Source organism: Micropterus dolomieu, linkage group LG01 (assembly GCF_021292245.1).
Source record: "Micropterus dolomieu isolate WLL.071019.BEF.003 ecotype Adirondacks linkage group LG01, ASM2129224v1, whole genome shotgun sequence".
Classification (NCBI taxonomy): Eukaryota; Metazoa; Chordata; class Actinopteri; order Centrarchiformes; family Centrarchidae; genus Micropterus; species Micropterus dolomieu.
This window is the reverse complement of record NC_060150.1, coordinates 25,565,293-25,584,519: the sequence shown is the minus strand read 5'-3', so window position 1 is coordinate 25,584,519 and position 19,227 is coordinate 25,565,293. Positions and strand designations below refer to the sequence as shown.

The 19,227-nt window shown below is 42.2% G+C and overlaps 1 protein-coding gene across 5 annotated transcripts in view; it reads right to left on the bottom strand.

Annotated features, from left to right (window-relative positions):
* The window catches only part of arhgap12b (Rho GTPase activating protein 12b), an 82,717-nt gene extending 70,485 nt beyond the window's left edge, over positions 1-12,232 (bottom strand). For 4 of the 5 annotated variants that reach the window (XM_046062281.1, XM_046062301.1, XM_046062309.1 and 1 more), the window contains exons 1-2: positions 12,084-12,232; positions 7,391-8,160 (exon numbers count right to left, since the gene is read on the bottom strand). In XM_046062281.1, the coding sequence (XP_045918237.1) occupies positions 7,391-8,068 (678 nt within the window). In that variant the 5' untranslated portion in view covers positions 8,069-8,160; positions 12,084-12,232. Of the gene's footprint in view, positions 1-7,390; positions 8,161-11,831; positions 11,856-12,083 lie in introns of those variants that run through there. The other variant, XM_046062291.1, reaches the window with a different exon arrangement.
* Positions 12,233-19,227: the final 6,995 nt, after the last annotated feature.

Here is a 19,227-nt window from a genome sequence, read left to right as displayed (position 1 = left end):
AATGTGAAACAGGAATTGATGCGAACTTACACACAAAACAGCTGTTGTTATTATAAAGATAGCAATTATAAAGACAAAGAATATTGGTAAAGAATTAATAGCACACGGAGGTAGCAGAGATTGTCTGAGCTACAGAGAGAGCTGGAGGCAAGTAAAAAGGGTTTTCCGGTGAAAAAGTAGCTGCCTGCTCTCATTGGCTGGATGTGGATGTTGAGACGACTCTTCCAGATATTTGGTATGCTAGATATCTGGCAGACGTCGGCGATGTGTCAGAAATGTTTCGGGGAGCCGTTTTGTTGTGTTGTTGAGTATTTCACACATCATGGGCAAAAAATCGTGAAGTGTGAACTAGGCTTAAAACTCACGCATTAGGAAGGAAAGATGCCACCAAGTTTCATTTTGGGCAATGTGGAATCCAACGTTTTTGGATCAGCTTCAATATTCTTTTGTATGGTTGTTTAGTACCCCTTTAAGTGTTAATGGGCCCTGCTTTTTCTTAACAATAGAGAGTTGCCACCATCTGTTGTACTGATTTTTAACCTTATTAGCGATGCATTTTCATCAACATACCTTACTTCAAATTATGAGATATTATGGGTCTTAAAATTTTAACTTTATACCTCACATTTGTGTGTCTTTACTTGTATCTAACATGATCATCATATGTGATGAGAAAACTTCAGATCTACACAGAGTGCACAGAGTGTGCCCTAATCATAGTTCAGTAGTAAAATCCCAACACACTGCAGAATGCCTCTCATGCATAGTTCCTGTGCTATGTTGATCAAACTGCATTAGAGGAAGAGAGTCTGGTCTGGCTGAGAATTACTTCAGCCGACTTCCCATTCAATAGTGGCAGCTTTGCGCCATGTAATTCTGTGTTTTGCTCTCCCTTCCATTCCCATCACTGTTCCTCCTTAATGTACTATATAATTAGGTTTGCACTTACAGCTAATTTATTGTGAGTGTAAATAAGTGTTTTACAATAATGTTGAAAAGTTTATTTTTCAACTGTAAAATGTCCTACTCACTATGTTACGCTACTAGAACACTGCACCCAAGCCTTCAGCTATCAAGCTCCTCTCCTGTGGAATCAGGTCCCAATTTGAGTTTGGGAGCCAGGCACCATCTCCACATTTAAGAGTAGGCTCAAGGATTTCCACTTTAATAATGCTTTAGGGCCAGCTCAGGTGAGACTTTTATTCATCCTCTGTTCTGTGCTTCACAGAGATCTGGCTGTGTGGATTGATACCAGACTCTGTCCTGCAGGTGGCAGGCTTCCAGCTATACAGAGCGTATCACAACACAGATCTCTCTGACAAAATGAAAGGTGGAGGTGTTTTACATTAACAGTGGCTGGTGTAATGATGCGACAGTGATACAATGGCACTCTTCTCCTGATGATACTGCAAAACGCTTTACTCCCCATTTGCTTTATACATTTTACATGTTTACATTCCACCGCCAACGTGCAGAACAAACAGCACATGCTCACCGACGAGATACTGTGTGTGGAGTGGACATACTCCTTAGTTATTGTCCTCTGTAACTTTAACAAAAGGTAATCTCAACTAGTCATGGGCCGGTTAACATTTCAAGGCATCCCGTGGTATGAAAAAGTCAAGGTTTCAAAGCCACTAAAATATTCTGTTATAACGTTGCTATGGCATCAACTGTTTTTTATGTCTCGCCAAAGACAGAAAGTGCAGGAATAACTGCAGGCTGACTGCAGCGTAGAAAGTAACATGCGACAAGCTAAGAGAGTTAGCGTGTTCAGCACTAATGAAATAAATACTATTGGCTTGCTAGCAAAGCAGATATCATGGCTAAGTAACTAGCTAACGTCAGCTAATTTTAGCCCTCACATTAATTTGCAGAGCTGGGAAAGAGCAGAGTACTACATTTCTGTGATTTAGCACAAAAATTTAATTTAGCTGATAAAACGTCTTTACTTCTAACATTGTGTCGGCTACATCTGTTCAAAATTAAGACAAGTGAGTGTGAGAGACACTCGCACTCTCTCTCTCTCTCTCTCTCTCTCTCTTATGGGCATATGTGCATCAACACTGAAATAACATTATTTGATATTCTTGGCAGTAGTAGTAGTGTAAGATGTTTTGTTGCTGCTGATTGTGTTCAATGGGAAAAGTTGATATTGTTTACAGACATCTTTAAGACCTCACTATAGATATATGTGCCAGCCTGCTTCAAATCCACCACCATCATTCTTTTCCCCAAAAAACCAAGGACCACAGGTCTAAATGACTAGAGACCCGTCATCCTGACCTCTGTGATAATGAAGTCTTTTGAGCGCTTTGTGTTGTCCCACATCAAATCCATTAAAAAAACACTCCTGGAAATCCACAGTTCGCCTAAAGAGCCAACAGGTCTGTAGACTATGCAGTAAACATGGCCCTTCATTTCATCCTCCAGCACCTGGACTGCTCAGGAACCTATGCATGGATCCTGTTTGTGGATTTCAACTCTGATTTTAACTTGGGCTGTTGCGGTGAAGTAATTTCCATCACGGCAAAATGTTAGGACTCAACTGCGCTGTATGCGGTATTATCGCATCTTTCATCAATGAAGTAATTTGTAGCCATATAGCATAGTAAGTGTGTCTGTCACCTCGGAGCAAGCTAGCTGCTGGGTGCTAGTCAACAACATTGCCAAGCAAACTCTTTTTTGTAGTTTGACCGTGTCTTTTTCACACGTAGCGATATCATTACCTTCAGGGCACGTATATCAAGTCAATTTACATACGCAGCAACACACACACGTGCCACGGTGCGGAGCTGAATGGCTGTCCGCAACTAACCACTGCGCTGTGGTAACATTATAACTTCAACAGAAAGCAACATGAAAAACAGCTCCAGGCATCCAACACAGTACGCTCGTTAGTTAGCTTCAAATGAGGCTTTCCGTTCTGTTTCTCTCGACTGACCGTTACATTAGGATTACGGTCCACATCACCGAGCCTGCTAGCCGCACAATATGCTAACGGCAAGTTAGCTAACCTTTCAAATAAACAGTAAAAACACTACAATACATGGCAACACTTACAGCTTCCAAGTTTGAAGTCAGGTCACATACAGCCGATGGCGAGCCATCCTTGAACCATTACAGAGCTTGTTACAGTTGTGGAACTTTTGAAGCACTCATTTATTAATTTAACATGCCCTGAAGTGTACAGTATGAACATTGCTGTTGTTGCGGTGATTGCCATCCTTTGCAGTAGGCTTGACCAATAGCACGGTATTTCAATTTTGAGGTTATCACGACAGCCCTACTTTTAACACCATAATCCCAACAGCTGTGCGTGCCTGACTCCACCTCAAGTCTGTGTTTTTTACTCTCTGCTATTCTCCCATACCAACAACTGCACCTCCAGTCACCAGTCTGTCAAGCTCCTGAAGTTTGCGGATGACACCACCCTCGTTGGACTCACCTGTGGCGGGAATAAGTCTGCCTACAGGCGGGAAATTGGCCATCTGATGACCTTGTTGTGGATTTCATAAAGAGCCCAGCCCTACAGTCGACACTGTGGAATCCTTCTGCTTCCCGGGCACTCTCTGGCAGAGGTCTGTTGACTGTTCCAGAGTCTCAACTGAAAACTAAAGGGGACAGTGTTTGCTGTCGGGGCCCCGAGGCTCTGGAAGAGCCTTCCCGAGGAAATCAGGTCAGCTGAGTCAGTGAACTGTTTTAAGTCCCTTCTTAAAACATACTTTGATTGGAGAGCCTTTCCTGATTTTAGTTTTGCTGCAATGATGGTGCACTTCTACACCGCCATCCATCCTCAACTCCTCCATCACCATTTGGTACACTGCTGCCACTTCAAAGGACAAAGGCAGACTGCAACATATCATTTGCTCTGCAGAGAAGGTGATTGCTGTAATCTATCATCCCTCCAGGACCTGTATGCTTCCAGGACTCTGTGTTTCAACCAAAGGAACTATACCCTGGAACTAGGAACCTTTGGAGGAACTCCCTGCGTTTCCACCAAAGTGACCAGGATCTAAATTTAGTTCTAGGGTCTTTATTTTACCCCCCAAAAAGTCCCTGCTCGGGTGAGGTAGTACTTTCCAAAAGTACCGGTACTTTGGGGAGGGTGGGGCTTGTCTTGCAGTGAATTTCTGAATGGGCGAGTAGAGGCTACTGGCTTTAAATCGAGCCCGTCGGCTGTTTTTTTACGACTGCTCCTCTCTTGTCCACCGCTGTTTGCAAACCAATAAATCACAATGAACAGTCACCATAGACACAAGTCTCACCGATGTCCGCCTGAAATCGCACGTCAGCATTAAATGTATTGCTCAGAAATAGCCAGCGTGCAGCAGTGTGTTTACAGCGAACAGGTAATGTAGTTACGGTAAATACTGGGTCCAGAGTTGTTATTTTAAGTTTTCATCAGTCAGGAAGTTTTCACACAGAGCCGAAGTCGGTCTCTCCAAAACAGGTGGAACAGCTGATTACAGCAGGTAAGAAAGCTCATTAAACGCTCAGGCGGACACAGACGTGAGTCTGGCCAACGGATCCACAGCTCTTGTCGGGTGGAAATGTTTTACTAACATTCCATACTGTCGCGATTTTATTTTTGTGTTGCTTTCTCTGTGCTGGAGTTATTTTAAGAACTTGATGGCTTAATCCAGTTTGTTTTGTAACAAACCTTATCGCGTATCTCCTTATTATACTCCCACACAAAAATGCTGTTTTAATGGTCAAGCATAGCCTATAGTTTTTATTTTATTATATTCCATTCAAATCTGATGTTCATCTATAAATTTTACTCATGGATAGTGGTTACTAAATAATGATGCCTGTGCATCGCTTTGTACAGCGTACAGACCTACAGCCTATGTCAGCTGGTTAATTTGCCTAATCTTCGCAGGTTTGCAACTTCTCCCCTTCTTCTGTCTTTTATAATAAATTCTGTAAATGTTGTTTGCAGGGTCATTCCCTTTTTTCGATACATTTCGATTCTGACTATAACGGTTTTAATATTCATTTTCCACAGTATCGATCCTGAATATATGCTTCTCATGTCCCCAACAGCGAGCTGATACACACAACGCTGCAGTGCCCACACAACCCTGCCTCCTGTCACTCACAGCAATTTCTTCTCGTCTCATTCGCTCCGTTTGAATCATGTTTTTTTTTTCAACAAGTCCACCCTACTGTGCTGTAATTGGCTAGTACTCAGTACTTGTGATTGGATGCTGGCAAAGAAAACAAGCAAGCCCAAATGAAAGTGACGGTACAGAGCGGTGCTAACGAAAGAGCACCTGCAGGACCGACACTCCGTCCTTTATAAGGAACCTGGAGAGGGTGGAGACATCTCCCCTTTCAACATCACTAAAGTATGAAACAAGATGGCCCAGTAAACTGTTGTTGATAAGATAGTTGTCCTGTTGTTTGCCTAACAGACACTTATAATTCTCAAAACTAAGCTAATTCCCCTCAGAGCTGTCAGACCTAAGGAATCTCAAGACAGCACAGTTTCAGTTGACAGGAAAATACTTTGACCAAGGTCAGAAGTAAATTAACTGAAGTTTGTCTGCTTAACACACAGTACTATTAATTAACTAAGATAAGTTGGAAATTAGCGTTTGCTAACTCTGGTACAAAACATCTTTTCGTAAGATTAATGTATTTTGTACACTGTCCCTGACAAATAAAAATAAAACGAACAAACAAAAAAAAAATTTATAAGATAATTCAGTAATTATATTCAGTAATTTAATCAACATGTAAATTCCCGCTGTGGTATCAAAAATGCTAAAATGCTGAAAATCAATATTTTTCAAGGTATTGAATCGAAGTTAGAAATTCCAGTATTGTGACAACACTAACACAACATCACAAAGACACAATGAGAGAGGGAGTGGGTTCCACCTGCCCTGGGCGACCACAGAGAGTTTAGGCTGAATCCTGTCTGTCGTTTCTTATCCGCCCCTTCAGCACTACTGTAGCCTGACAAAAAAAAAAACGCTCCAAAGAGCTGCCCATGCAAATGTAAATGGCCGAGAGTAAAATGTGTGTTTATTTTGGCCCATGTGATTTGACAAGCGTGAAATTAATTCAGAAAGGTTGGTGAAAGCAGGCAGCAACACAGAAACCATTTTTTTTCTTGCCTTAAAAGTAGCTTTTGAGTTATGTCAATTCCAACCCATAAACCATTTACCTGTCCTGCATATTGAGCTCTGTGTTTGTGGCTTTCATTCTCACTTTCCTTTCTTTCACATGGCGCATCACACATGGCATTCACACTCACACACGCTCTCACAGTGGTCCCCACGGCGGGGCGACGGGGGCAACAGACTGATCCTCCGCAGATATGACCTAGTTTCTATTCAAGCCTGTCTCTCTTTGTTCACTCATGGAGGAGGCTGCTACAGCCTGTGGAACAAAGAACACAAGTAGCACTTCGAGCCTTCAAACAAACTGACCCTGCCTAGATACAGCCACCCCAAAAATGGCTCACAAAGAGCAGTGTAGCTTGTACTCCCACTGTCTGGAAATCTCCTCTTTTTTTCTACTTTGATTTACCTCCGCTGCAGATGAGGGAGGATAAGCCTGCAGCCTTCCATCCATTCTCCAGGCTCAGAGTGATGACAATGATATCATGGAGGTGGGAAGAGACCCGAGTTATCAATCTAAGGACGGCGGGAGACCAAACCAGAGATCATCTGCCTCAAAGCATTAGTTTTGGGTGCAATAATATCTTTGTATACATTCCTGTAGTACAACAACAAGTTTAAAAAGTAAAAACAAGTGGTTGTATTTGGCATTTCCTTGTATTAAAGTGCCTGAATACAGAAAGCCTCCATTTAACAGTGAAGCTGTGAACAGATGATTAAATCTTTAATGACCAGACTGCAATAACCCCACCCCACCCCACCACAAAATCCACATCTGTACAAGACAGACAAATTATGCTTCAACAGTACAAGATTTTAATAAGCACCTGCAACTATTGCTGCTTTGTCAAATGTGGCAAATGAGGCACAAAATTGTTTGAGGTAGTGTGGTGAAGGGGCTGATGAATGAATGTAGCACTGCAAGAGACAGCAAGTGAAGAACATGCAATCTCTGAACACCCAATGTAACATAATCTGCAGGAGACGAGGGTGATTATCTGCAGCCGGCCCAAGACAATAAAATGAGCACAGGGTGGGAAATAACCGGAACGTAAGGCACAACTGAGAATCAAAGAAGGACAAAACCAATGGTGCTCAAGAGACGGAACTAAAAGAGCTGTGTATGGTGCCCCTAAAAACATTGATTGATGAATTCTCTTAAACTCCTAAAGAAGTCACAAAAGCAAAACAAATGGATCAAATTAAGCAGATCCTGGAAGGCCGCTATTTGAAAAAAAGGTAAAGTAGCAACTTACCTGCATGGTTTCTGTTGAGCTGCTGCTTAGCTCGTCCCCAGACTCAGAGTCATTGTGGAGCTTGTTCAGCCCCTCTCCTGGTAGGTCGCTTGGTGGGGAGGTCTTGACACTGTCTGGACTTTTGTTGTGGTTGTTCCCCACTTTGAGCGGAGGTGAGTCAGCCCGTGTTCTTGGCAACGTAGAATTGTTGGCATGGTGATGGTTGTTGTTGTTGTGTAGAAGCACCAGTTCAGCTACCACTTTGCAGTGATGGGGACTCCCCACATTGTGGTTGGCATCCTTGGACACAACCAGTGGTGTGGCTGGATCAGAAGATGGCGATGGGGTGGAGGAAGGCGACGGACGCCCAAAGCTGGACATTTCCGGCTGGGGTCTGTTGAGGTTTTCATTGGATGCCCGGCAGATATCCAAAACAGTGGGCTTGGTCCTCAAAGTGGGCTTCTGGGGGGGCATGAGTGCCCGGCGCACCTCCCTGACATACTGTGCCGGGACATAAAAGGCCTTTGTGCCCTCCTCCTTCTTCACCTGCCACCAGTCCTCATTGGTCTTCTTCACCAGCATGTACCACTCTCCCTGCCGAATGGTCACCATCTTGTCTTTGGCCTTGTACTCATAGTCGTACTCCACCTCGATGTAGACCTGGCCTGGGGCGGCGGTCAGCCCCTCTCTGTCAGCCATGACTGCCCAAACAAGCACTTGAACTCTAACCACAGCTGCTCAGCGACCCAGGCCTGCAGGGCTCTTCATGTCTGACTGGGGGAACTTCGGTGCTGCAAGAGATACGACAGACAGGTTTTTTCAGTTAAATGTCACATGCTATTTTTTTAAAGGCATTAAACTTTTAGCTAGCTCAGACACATGAACATACACTGACCAAACCACACAAACATGCTCCCATTGCACCGTACAAACCTCAGAGTCTGTCACATCCTGCCTTATTACTCACCTGATTACCACAACCACAAGGTGTGACTACTGTATCCTATTATGACATGGTCTACTTCCAGACAGACTCTACTGGTGAGTCGTGTAAAGACCACCACATAACAAGTGCTCCGTCTGATCATCAAAAACCACAACAGACAGTCACGCTGACTGCTCTGGTAACCAATACCACTGCTAAGGATATCCAGCCTGGTTACCCGATCACCCTCTGGGGAGCTAAAGGTGATGGCAACACGACCCCACAAGCTGATCCTGCATGTGATCCAATGACTACAATGACTCCCTGGAGCATGTATTCCCTCAGAGACTGCATCCAAAAATAGCGTGTGTTGTGTAATAGAGTCCTACTCTGCAGTTTGGCATCATTACAGATTAATGCAGTTACAAGAAAAGTCAAAAACCTTTAAAAAGCTTAGGGTGATCTTCTCGATATGTCATACACAGTCAGTGTGTGCACCACAAGACAGCTGGGACTTTGCCACTCCTCCAGGGTTTGTTTTGGGATGCAGCCTGTCATTGATCTGTCTGTCGGAGAGTCTCCCTTCGTCAGTTAACCTACATAAATACCGGGGCGCTCCCACAGCAGAGGAGCTGATACTGAGACGCGGCTCCCCTTATATCAAATTCTCCTTCTCCCTCCCTGAAATAGCACCCGCTGTGGACGGACATCCTGAAAGTACAGATAGTAAAAGCAGGTGCATGAGAACACACTACTGAATCTATAAAGGGGCCCATCCTTATGTAAAGGAAAATATACACACACTCTGAAGGTCAGACTGACAGCTACACACTTAGAATAGACTTACAGTGGCGAGAGGCGTCTGTGCTAGAGTGGAAGCCCATGAGAGATGGGCTGCATGTTCATAATGGGCTTACTGTAAATAGTTTCTGATGCATCTGTTTCAACGCCGGATAAAACACACATCATGTCAGGGCTTTTAGTGTGTGTCCCTGACAGCAGCCCTGTCCAGGTCTGTCCTTATACAAGCTTCAGCCATGATGTCAGCAAACACATGCATACCTTTATAAAGATTGTCTCTTAAGGAACAGTGTCTGTCTGTTTTAATGTGTGTGTAGATTTGAATGAGAGTTGGCGTAAGGTGACGTTCCGAGAAATTCAGGAGTCCCGAATTACAAGCAGTTGACCTGACTCCCAAATTATGTCTTATTTGTCCTGAAAATTTGACTAAATCTGAGTTTTAAGGAGTTATAGCCTAATAAAACATTAAATACTAAACATTATTTTGGTGTTGCCCACAGATGGACACTGTTCCAGCTCTCCATTGGCTGCAGCAGGGACCGCAGGGTATCTGGACACAGTGTCAACAGCGTTGTTGTAGCCGCAGAGTAACACTCGTGCTCTTTTCCTCTTTTTATTTTCTAGTGTAGATGAAGATAGTGGAAGTTGCTGTCGCGAGGACAGGGGAAGTGTATTTGCAGTCAGCCACGGAAATGGAGAGATCTGACATGCTGACTGATGTGATAGGCACCGCACTGATAAAATTTCTACAAATATCTTTGACTTAAATTGTTGTACTGTTCGCTGACACTGACTAGAATCTCCTGGAGGCCACGTCCACCCCCAACTCCCCTGTCCCAAATATCACCCATTCCCATCTGTTCACCTTGCGTTGGAGTGAATGAGCAATCAGTCACAAATCCTCATGTAACCCCACCTCTAACATCACACAGACACAATCTACAGTATGCAGCATCACCAGAGGTGCCAGGGATGCAGTCAGGAGTCTGTCAGAGCTCAGGCACATGATAACAACCACTATCACTGATGTTGCACGAGAGCAACCGTCTCGACGTCCTCACAGTGAGTTCACAGTGCTGCTGAGAGACGTGAGTTTCAGCTGTGTATACTGCATTCTAAGATAAAGGATTAAACCTGGAATGATAATTTTGTCTGTCCGTAGGCCTAAATGTCCTCTTCATACCATTAGCATGTGAAGTTGGAGACATTTATCCAAAAAATGAAGCCTCCCAAATATACACCAGTATAATCAAAATCGTTTTCCAGACAGTGTCAGCTGATTACTAAACTGGCAAGACAGAAAAGGCAAATATAGAAACTGAAATGATCATATGTGGAGTAACTGTAATTCCCTTTCTGAAGGCCTATCAACACCCTGAGAACCCTAAAGAAACAGAATCTGGCTGGAGATCAAGCATGATATCACTAACTTTTGCAGGGACCTACAACTGAGTCACTATGACAAAAAATCTACTGTTAACAATAAATTAAAACTGACTCCTTAGACACAATACAGCAGAAATTTACAACTCCACTTCCTCTTTCATCTGCTGTGGTTTCTCAGAGTGCTGGCAGAGGAGCTGAGAGAGTAAATCCTGCTGCAACTGAATCCCTGTCACCACATGGTGTCAGAGTAAAGGGGAGTCTCAGAGGAGTGCCCAACTGTGCTATTTTTTTCTATTTGGGAATCGAGCAGTGGTTTTCAAAGTGGGGCCCGAGGGTCAGTAACAATGTGTCAGGTTTTACAGTAGTACTCATGTCACTTGTGCACATGCTACAGCCAAACACCACCCACAACTATTAGATTGCCTTAATTAACAAAGTTTTTAAAACTTCAATACTTCACCTGATCTTCCGTGACATTTATAATGTAGAATTTGTTGCTGTTCTTGTTTCCAGATGTGACTGCAGCGAAAATGTATTTGATCTTATCAGTGGACAGATATGTAATTCTGAAGAAATCCTAAACCACTAACAAAACTCTGATGACAGATTCCTGACTACTCTGGTAGATATGTTAATGTAAAAAAATATTTTGAGCCACTTGTCCACATGGCTCTGTAATGAAATGCTGTAAGAGGAACCTGTAGTAATCAGCTACCAAATATGCTCAGATTTAAATGGCATTGTGACAAAGCGCTCAAAACTAGAACTCAATCGGGAGTATAGCTGGCAGAAAACCAAGGTATGCATCAACACAGAGATTAGATCCGTGCTTCTGTCGGCACACATCTGCAGACCAGCCACTGTAGCAGCAAAACACCCCGAGTGTCGGACAGCCTTTGTCCCTGTGCTTCATTCAAAACAGATGTGGCCGAACAGCATCCACTCCAACATGTGCTGCTGCATTTCAGTCCATCTATGCGAGTTATTTGCTGCACATGTAGATATGCGTTGGCCTGTAAAAGCCCTGAAAACAGGCACCTTGTGTCTATAAATTGTGGGGGCTAAAGCAAGCCAGGGCCGGGGCGGGGGCATAGGTGGGGGGCAGGGTCTCCTCAAGCCCCACACAGACTGCAGAAATACAACACAAAGGACTTTAATCCATGTGCATTCATAACAAAGGACTCGACTCGACATCATCAAGGATTCCCAGGACGTGCCTGGCAAAGAAAGCCCCCCACCCCCCCGAGCCGAACGGCGACAAATAGCAAAACACACCGCTAGAAAATAAGCTCAACTCAATGTAGGTGTGTGCCACACACACTGATGGTATCACGTGGAATGTTTAATTACCTAGCTGTTGAAATATCTAAAAACAGACAAAAACAATGTCCGTATTCAGGATATTTTACCGGTGGAAGACATTTTTTGTGACAATTTCCAGGGGCTTCGTGCCGGAACAAAAGCACTGCAGGTTCACTTGGATACAAACCCTCCGATCTGCAACAGCGTGCATAGCAACAAAGTAACTCCGACAGAAGCCAATAGCCTCTCGCTGACCAGGCGACAGAAAAGCCCCCCCACACAAAACTGAAACATACTAACCTTCAAAAACTCCAGTGGCGTCTTTCTGTTTCGCGTCGAACGCAGGGGTAGTTAAGAGGAACTTTTCCAATCTATTTCAGTGTCGCCTGCTCCGCGGCAGACCTTCAGTCCGTCTGTTCGCAATCCCCCGCCTCTCTACACGCTGTCAAGCTCGTTGTAGCAAACACACGGCATATCCGCTCAAAACCTTCAAAGTAAAGGCTATAGGCCCAGTTGACGAACCTGACCTGCATTTTTTGTTCGTTGGGTCTTGAGGCAAAGAAGCTGAAAATAGTTAATATAATACAAAAATTAGCAGTGTAGTAGGCTATATTAAAGTGTAATTCTTTTCAATTCTTTTCTCTTTTGAATGAAACTTTGGTCACAATTTTCCATATAGCCTACCTATTATTAAAGTGTGGGAAATGGGAAACCTTTGTTAATGTGTGTTGCTACTTCAATGAAAATGAAAAAAACTAAACATGCGAATCCTAAACAGCCACAGCCAAGTATGTGTTACCTATATGTTTTGTTTTGTTTTTTACACTGAAATCTTATGCTGGCTTGGGGAATTTATACACACAAATTATACACCTACTCAAACCACACAATAGTGCAGGGGAATTTGTTACCAAAAAGTGTTGAATGACTGATGCCGTTCAGTAGGCTACAATTAATGGTGCTATAGGCTTATTAAGGTGTCTCCATATGTGATCAAATGTTGGCGATGTTAAATACACATTTCCATGCAACCATTAGTTAGCCTATCTTGTTTTGGCAAAAGTGTTCATTAAATTTTGAAGACAAATTCGAAAATTGCAGGTTTAGTCAGTAGCCTATATTTCCGTTTAGCTTGACGCAGATGTGGTCTGTCGCCCCCCCACCCGTCAGTCAGCGCTGACACACGGCGCCCAAAGCCCCGCGGCTGCTACATGTGCAACACCTCACTGTCCGGTGCTACTTAACGTAGGGTCCCCGGACAATCAGGGGTGTTTTTACGGAATTCCAGGGGTTCCCTGTTAAATTCGGATTACGTCCTTCACCTTGCACACATTGCAATTATAAAAAGATTAGATTATTAAGATTAAGATTAAGATTATTAGAATTTCTGGGATAAACATGTAAGGACCCCCCCACCACCTCTCTGTCTCTCCACCCAACCTCTATCTGGCAACCACAGCAGGGAGTTTCACCATCCAAGCAGGGTCATGACTCATTTAGAGCTTGGATGATCCAGGAACACAGCAAGTCTTCAATAGAGGACACTCAGGCTATAGAAAGACTGACATTAGGCAATACAACTCTAAGTTTACAGTATTTCAAAATAATGCACATCCATACAGTCATTGAATCACATCCCTTCTCTCATTCTATTAGCACATTTGTGTGAATGCACACCCTGGTGGTGAAAGGAGGGAGGTGATAGACATTGAGCATTGTTGATCACAGTTACTTCAGTATTGTTTGGTGAAATTTAAGGACTGATAATGTGCATGTTTTGGGATATGACAACTTATGCATTATTTACTTATTCATTTGCTGGGATATCATAGTGAATTAATTAATTTTCATTCAAAATAGTAGTTTATAATTAGTAGTTTCAAGGCTTTCTATTCTAATCAAATCTTAGCTCACTTCCACAAGTTATTCATCCATCCATCCATCCATCTTCAACCGCTTATCCGGAGTCAGTGGTGGAAAATAACAAAGTACAAATACTTTGTTACAGTACTTAAGTGTTTTTTCTTTCTGGATTTGTGCTTTACTTGAGCATTTTTAGTTGTTGCAACTTTTTACTCTCACTTCTGCACGAGAACTTGTTACATCAGTATTAGTATGCAAAGCAACTGAGTGGAGCAGGTGCATTGAAAACAAATGTAATTGGAGTGAAAATTAATTATTTATTACGTTTGATAAACACAGACTGGCCACGGTTATAAACTGTAACTTGGAAAAGATGACTGCTGGGGATTCCTTAGGCGCACATCATTTGAAATTAAGGCAGTGATTATCTGTCTCTCAGGCAAGGGTTAGTTACAACTCTGGACAAATGCAACATGGAAAACAATAAATTGACATTGAATATTAATATGTTGATAAGCGGGGCAGACTGGGAAATATGGATGAACATCTCAGTAAATAATAAGCATCACATATTCAGGCAAGTCAGAATATAAATAGTATAACAGTAAGGAAACCTGAGGGAGCCAGTTGGAATGGATCTGGTGAAGCTGATGACATTAATATGTAGAAAATATGTATAATTTACAGGAGCTATGCTTAAGTTTGTCAGTAGAGTAGATGGGATGGGATCATCAGTCAGTACCAGCACAGTTGATCCACATCCAGCCTTAGCCAGTACCAGCAGAGACCCAGTCCAGAATTTTTTAGCAGGTCCCACAGACCCAGGTGAAATACATCCAGCCTCAGCCAGTATGAGTACAGCCAAAGATGTAGAGCCAGCATCAGATCCAAGCAGCTCAGACACTAATGGAACAGTTGCTGCTCTACAAAATGACCCAGCAGATTGGCCCCCAGTCTTATCTGACTTCATGAGGTCTGAGTTAGTGCACAGAGGTCCATTCAAACCAGCACTGGATTTTTTCTAGAAGTGGTTTCCACTCAGGCTTCTTAGGGAGGATTGTAGTGAGAGCATTATGGTGTCAGGTGTGACTGTGCAGCAGACTGCCTGTTTTTGCACTGTGAGTTGCAGCCAGTTTGTGACCGAGCGTAAACGTAACTGGTAGAGTTCTAAAAACTGAAGCCAGTCTTACCCTGTTTGGGACTGTGAGCTGCACTTTATCAGGAGGTGCTGAAGTTAACATCTTTGTGGATTTATGGTGAGATTTCTGCCTGATCACAAGTGTTTTCAGTTTCAGTTTCCACCTCCTTTTCTCATTTTAACATGCAGTCTCATTATTAATGTTTTACCAAACAAAGTGTCTGTCTTTTTGAGATAGTTTCAAGCAATGGCAGTTAATAAGAAGAGTGATGGAAAGCCAGTCAGCAGTGGTGGAAAGTAACTAAGTACATGTATTCAAGTACTGTACTAAGTACAATTTTGGTTTGCTTGAGAATTTCAATTGTATGCTACTTTATATTTCTACTCCACTACGCTTTAGAAGGAAATATACTTAACATTTGTTACTAGTTACTTTACAGATTAAGATTTTACGAACAAAACATATGATCAATTCATAAAATATGATACTGTGATATACAGATAAGTAGTTAAAATATGTTCCACCTGCACCAACCTGTTACATTAAAATACTGCTAATGTTAAAAGATTAGTAACTACAAAAGCTCACTAAAGATCATGTCTGGGAGCATGTGGGTGGGGAACATGGAGTGCAGGGGAGGCTGTGTGTACAGCATGCATGAAAGTAATTAGTGGAATGAAGGGGGAGAACATTTTTTGTATAGTTTAGTGTAAGTTTTCTTATACAGATGTATGCAATGTTTTTATTATAGTGTTTTGCATTTTGCATTGTATAGTGTCAGATTTCTTTAAAGCAACATTATGTGGGTTTATGTGTGATTTGGCAACCCTACCGAGTGTAAGTCAAAACACAAAGTTAGGGAGGGACTTGTCGCAGATACTGATTGCCGTTTACAGTAGCCAGTAGTTGAATGTGCGTTACGCCCCTACCCCGTCATGCAGACTGTGCAGACTGGTTCCAGCTCTCAGTAAGTGAACATGACTGCCAGACCGGGACTGAGCACAGACTCCGAGACTGACATAAGCCAGTTTGACCACTCGGAATACGCTATCGAGGCAATTTGGCTCTTAGCACCCTGGGGCTGAGTCAGATAATAGGACCACTATCTGCACGGCTAACCAAGTAAACTAGCTACAGACAAATATTGTACAGTTGGTTTAGCAAAAAGTAAAGCTATCCATCAAGATCTTATGTCCATCAAGAAGCTCTGTAAATCATCTCAGTACTGGATTCTGTCCCTAATCAACATCTATAACTTATGAACCAGTTAACATAATAAAAAGGTCTGCTCCATAAGCAGCTTTTAATGTGAACTTGCTAAATGACAGTTTTATCACTTGAAAGCTCCACGTCTATCTCTTACAAGCACCTAACATCAGACTTCTGAGCAAATGCTGACATTTTTATGATTAACTTGCATGTTTTAAATTATTCATATGTCATCACTCACCTGATCCATTTCCTTTGCTATTCGCAGTCACACAAATACTGGAAACAGATGTCTATGTGTTGTTTACACGTTGTGAGAACTTATCTTCTTTGTAGCGTCCATGTTGCTTCCACATTCCAACTTAAAAGCAAATACACACACCGAAGTCAGAAGAATGACTTTACAACTCGGGAACTAGGACCATCCGAGGAGCATGTAAATGCAGCATAAATTTGCGGTTGGTCTGAATGCACACTAAGCTCATTCGACCAGTAGTTGCAGAGCTTATTAGGCTGCTAGTTAGCAGCAGTTCAGTTAGCTGCTAACTTACTTCAGCAACAAGTAAAGCTATCTGTCCATCAAGAAACTCCTAAATCACAGAGATGAGGTAGAGCAGCCAGGGGACATCAGAGAGAAAACCAGAAAATATCTTCTCCATCAAATATAATCCATTTTCAGCAAAATCAGTGAATAGAATTGTACTTTCGTACAATAATCAGTCAGCATGGTCGGCTCCCAGAAACACTATATTCAGCACAATCATGATAACTGAAAAAGCTTTTCATCGGACACTACATTAATACAGGCCCCCAACTGCAGGATGAGTCATCAACATTTCAAGAATACCTACAAAACGTTTTTTATCATTGATGGGCCAGACACTGGCATACTGGTGACCTACAGTGCAAGACATACCACGTAAAAACATTTAAACATTGATTTTGATTTCACGGGAATGGAGATTTTTAAATTGTATGTTTTCTAAAAATACACTGAACAGACAATGCAGCTTTGATACTCTCTTGTCTTTCATTCCACGTTTAAAACGTTCACAAACTTTTGGACTCTTTCCAGTTAATTCCACATTTTCACATCAGCCATAGTTTTTGCGCTATCGCAAGTCAAGTTTCATGTCGTTTTCTGAGTTTATAATGAGAGTCTATGGGACAGAATGTTGCCAGCTAGAGTGAGAGGACCAACTGACACAGTGGGAATTCACTTCAAAATCTTCAACTCACTGTATCTTCCACAGCTTTCACTCTACATACATAATCTCTTCACAAGTTGTAGGAAAACTTGTTCTGCCGGTGAACTTTGAAAGCAAACAGACTTTCACAGCTGGCACAGTCAGCTTGAAAGTGAGAGCAATCCCAGCCAACTGCCGCATAGACTCCCATAGTAAATGAGTCCTGCAGTTTCAGGAAAGAAGCAGAAAGTTGGACATTTTTACATTGCTGCTGTGGATACATTTTTGACAGTAGACACACAAATCTCAGACATCATCTTCATGAGGATCTTATCTCTCTAACAGTATGTTTGTACTGAGAGTTACAGTCTGTTTGGTAGGAGCAGGAGAAGCAGACCTGTGCTTCAGGTTAAAACTCAATGTGAGCAGCTTTCTAAGCCTGTCTAAGTCAGACAGCTTTTATCATCACCATGGCAACCTTAGAATGCAGGCTCAGCACACAACTGATTGAGATGATGTAATGCGGACAACTCAGTGAGCATGGCCCTTCACTACATCCTCCAGCACCTGGACTCTCCAGGAACTAGGTACTTTGTGGACTCTGCCTTCAACAACATTATTCCAGCTCTGCTGAGCATGCCTGCAGGTGTATCACAGACTTACTGTCCAACAGCAAGTGGCACGTGAATCTGGAAAAACATGTTTCTGACTCCAGGACCGTCAGCATTGGTTCCCCTTAAGGCTGCGTTCTTTCCCCTCTGCTCTCCTCCCTGAACACCAACAGCTGCACCTCCAGTCACCAGACCACCAAGCTCCTGAAGTGTGCAGATGACACCACCCGCACTGGGCTCATCTCTTGTGGGAATTACACGCTTATGTCCCATTCATACTTTTTTACACCATTTGAAATTTTCCAAGTCTTCGTTCTCTTCTAAAGATCCCAGGTCAAATCTTTACAACACTTGGGACTTTCTCACATTTCTTCAACTTCTTCATGTCTTTCAGCTAAAAACTACCACAAAGCTTAAAATGTTCTACATATATCAGTGCAATTTGAAGTTTATTCAACTTTAAAATCTTATTCATATTCTTTAGAACATTTCCCATGTTTCCAAGTTTTCATTGTCCTTCAGCTGCTTCATGCAAATTAAAGCCAGTAATGCATTTTAGCGTCAGCTTTTTAACAATCCTTAAAACCTTCCAGTCTTTCCTACATTATGTACTATTCAAATTTGCTCAAGACAGCAATTCAGTTTAGCGCAAGCCTTTCAAAAATCATAAAAATATTGCACATCTTTCATATCAGCTTTTCAGCAAAACGTTCCACATCTTTCATACATTTGTACTATTCAACTTTTTTAAAGACAGCAATTCAGTTTAGCATCAGCTTTTCAGCAAAACGTTCCACATCTTTCATACATTTGTACTATTCAACTTTTTTAAAGATAGCAATTCAGTTTATTGCAAGCCCTTCAGCATATAGCATTCACACCGCAATTTCTTCAGGAATTGCTTTTCTAGTTGGTATTGAAATCCAAAAGTAACTAAGAGTAATCAGGTTACATTACTTTTATATTGTGGTACTTGGCTTACTTTACTGATTACATTTTTAACAAGTAATTAGTAATTAGACTGGATAACATTTTTAAAGTAAAAGTCCAACAGAAAGAATGTCAGCTTGGCGTCTGTCTTTTATTTCAGGAAGGAACGTCTGGAACACTGGCGGCCTCTTGTTTGGTCATTCTCTTCTTAGCTTCCTCTGTCAATGTCCTCTTCTGTCTATTCTGCTAACGTTATGTTCAAAGAGGCTGCTGAGTGTGATTATGTAAGTTGTGGCATCTCTCTCCTCCTGCATGTATATGCGCTAGAGCTAGCCAAAAGACATTGTTGTTTAGTTGTTACATAGTCTTAAAAACTTAAAAAACCAAAAACAATTCTAAAATAAATTTTACAGAGACATTTAAGGAGGTGGTATGTTTTTGGCCATTTTCCCTCTCCTTTATTGAGTTATATACCTTTTTTGTGTATGTAATAGGTTTGCAAAGT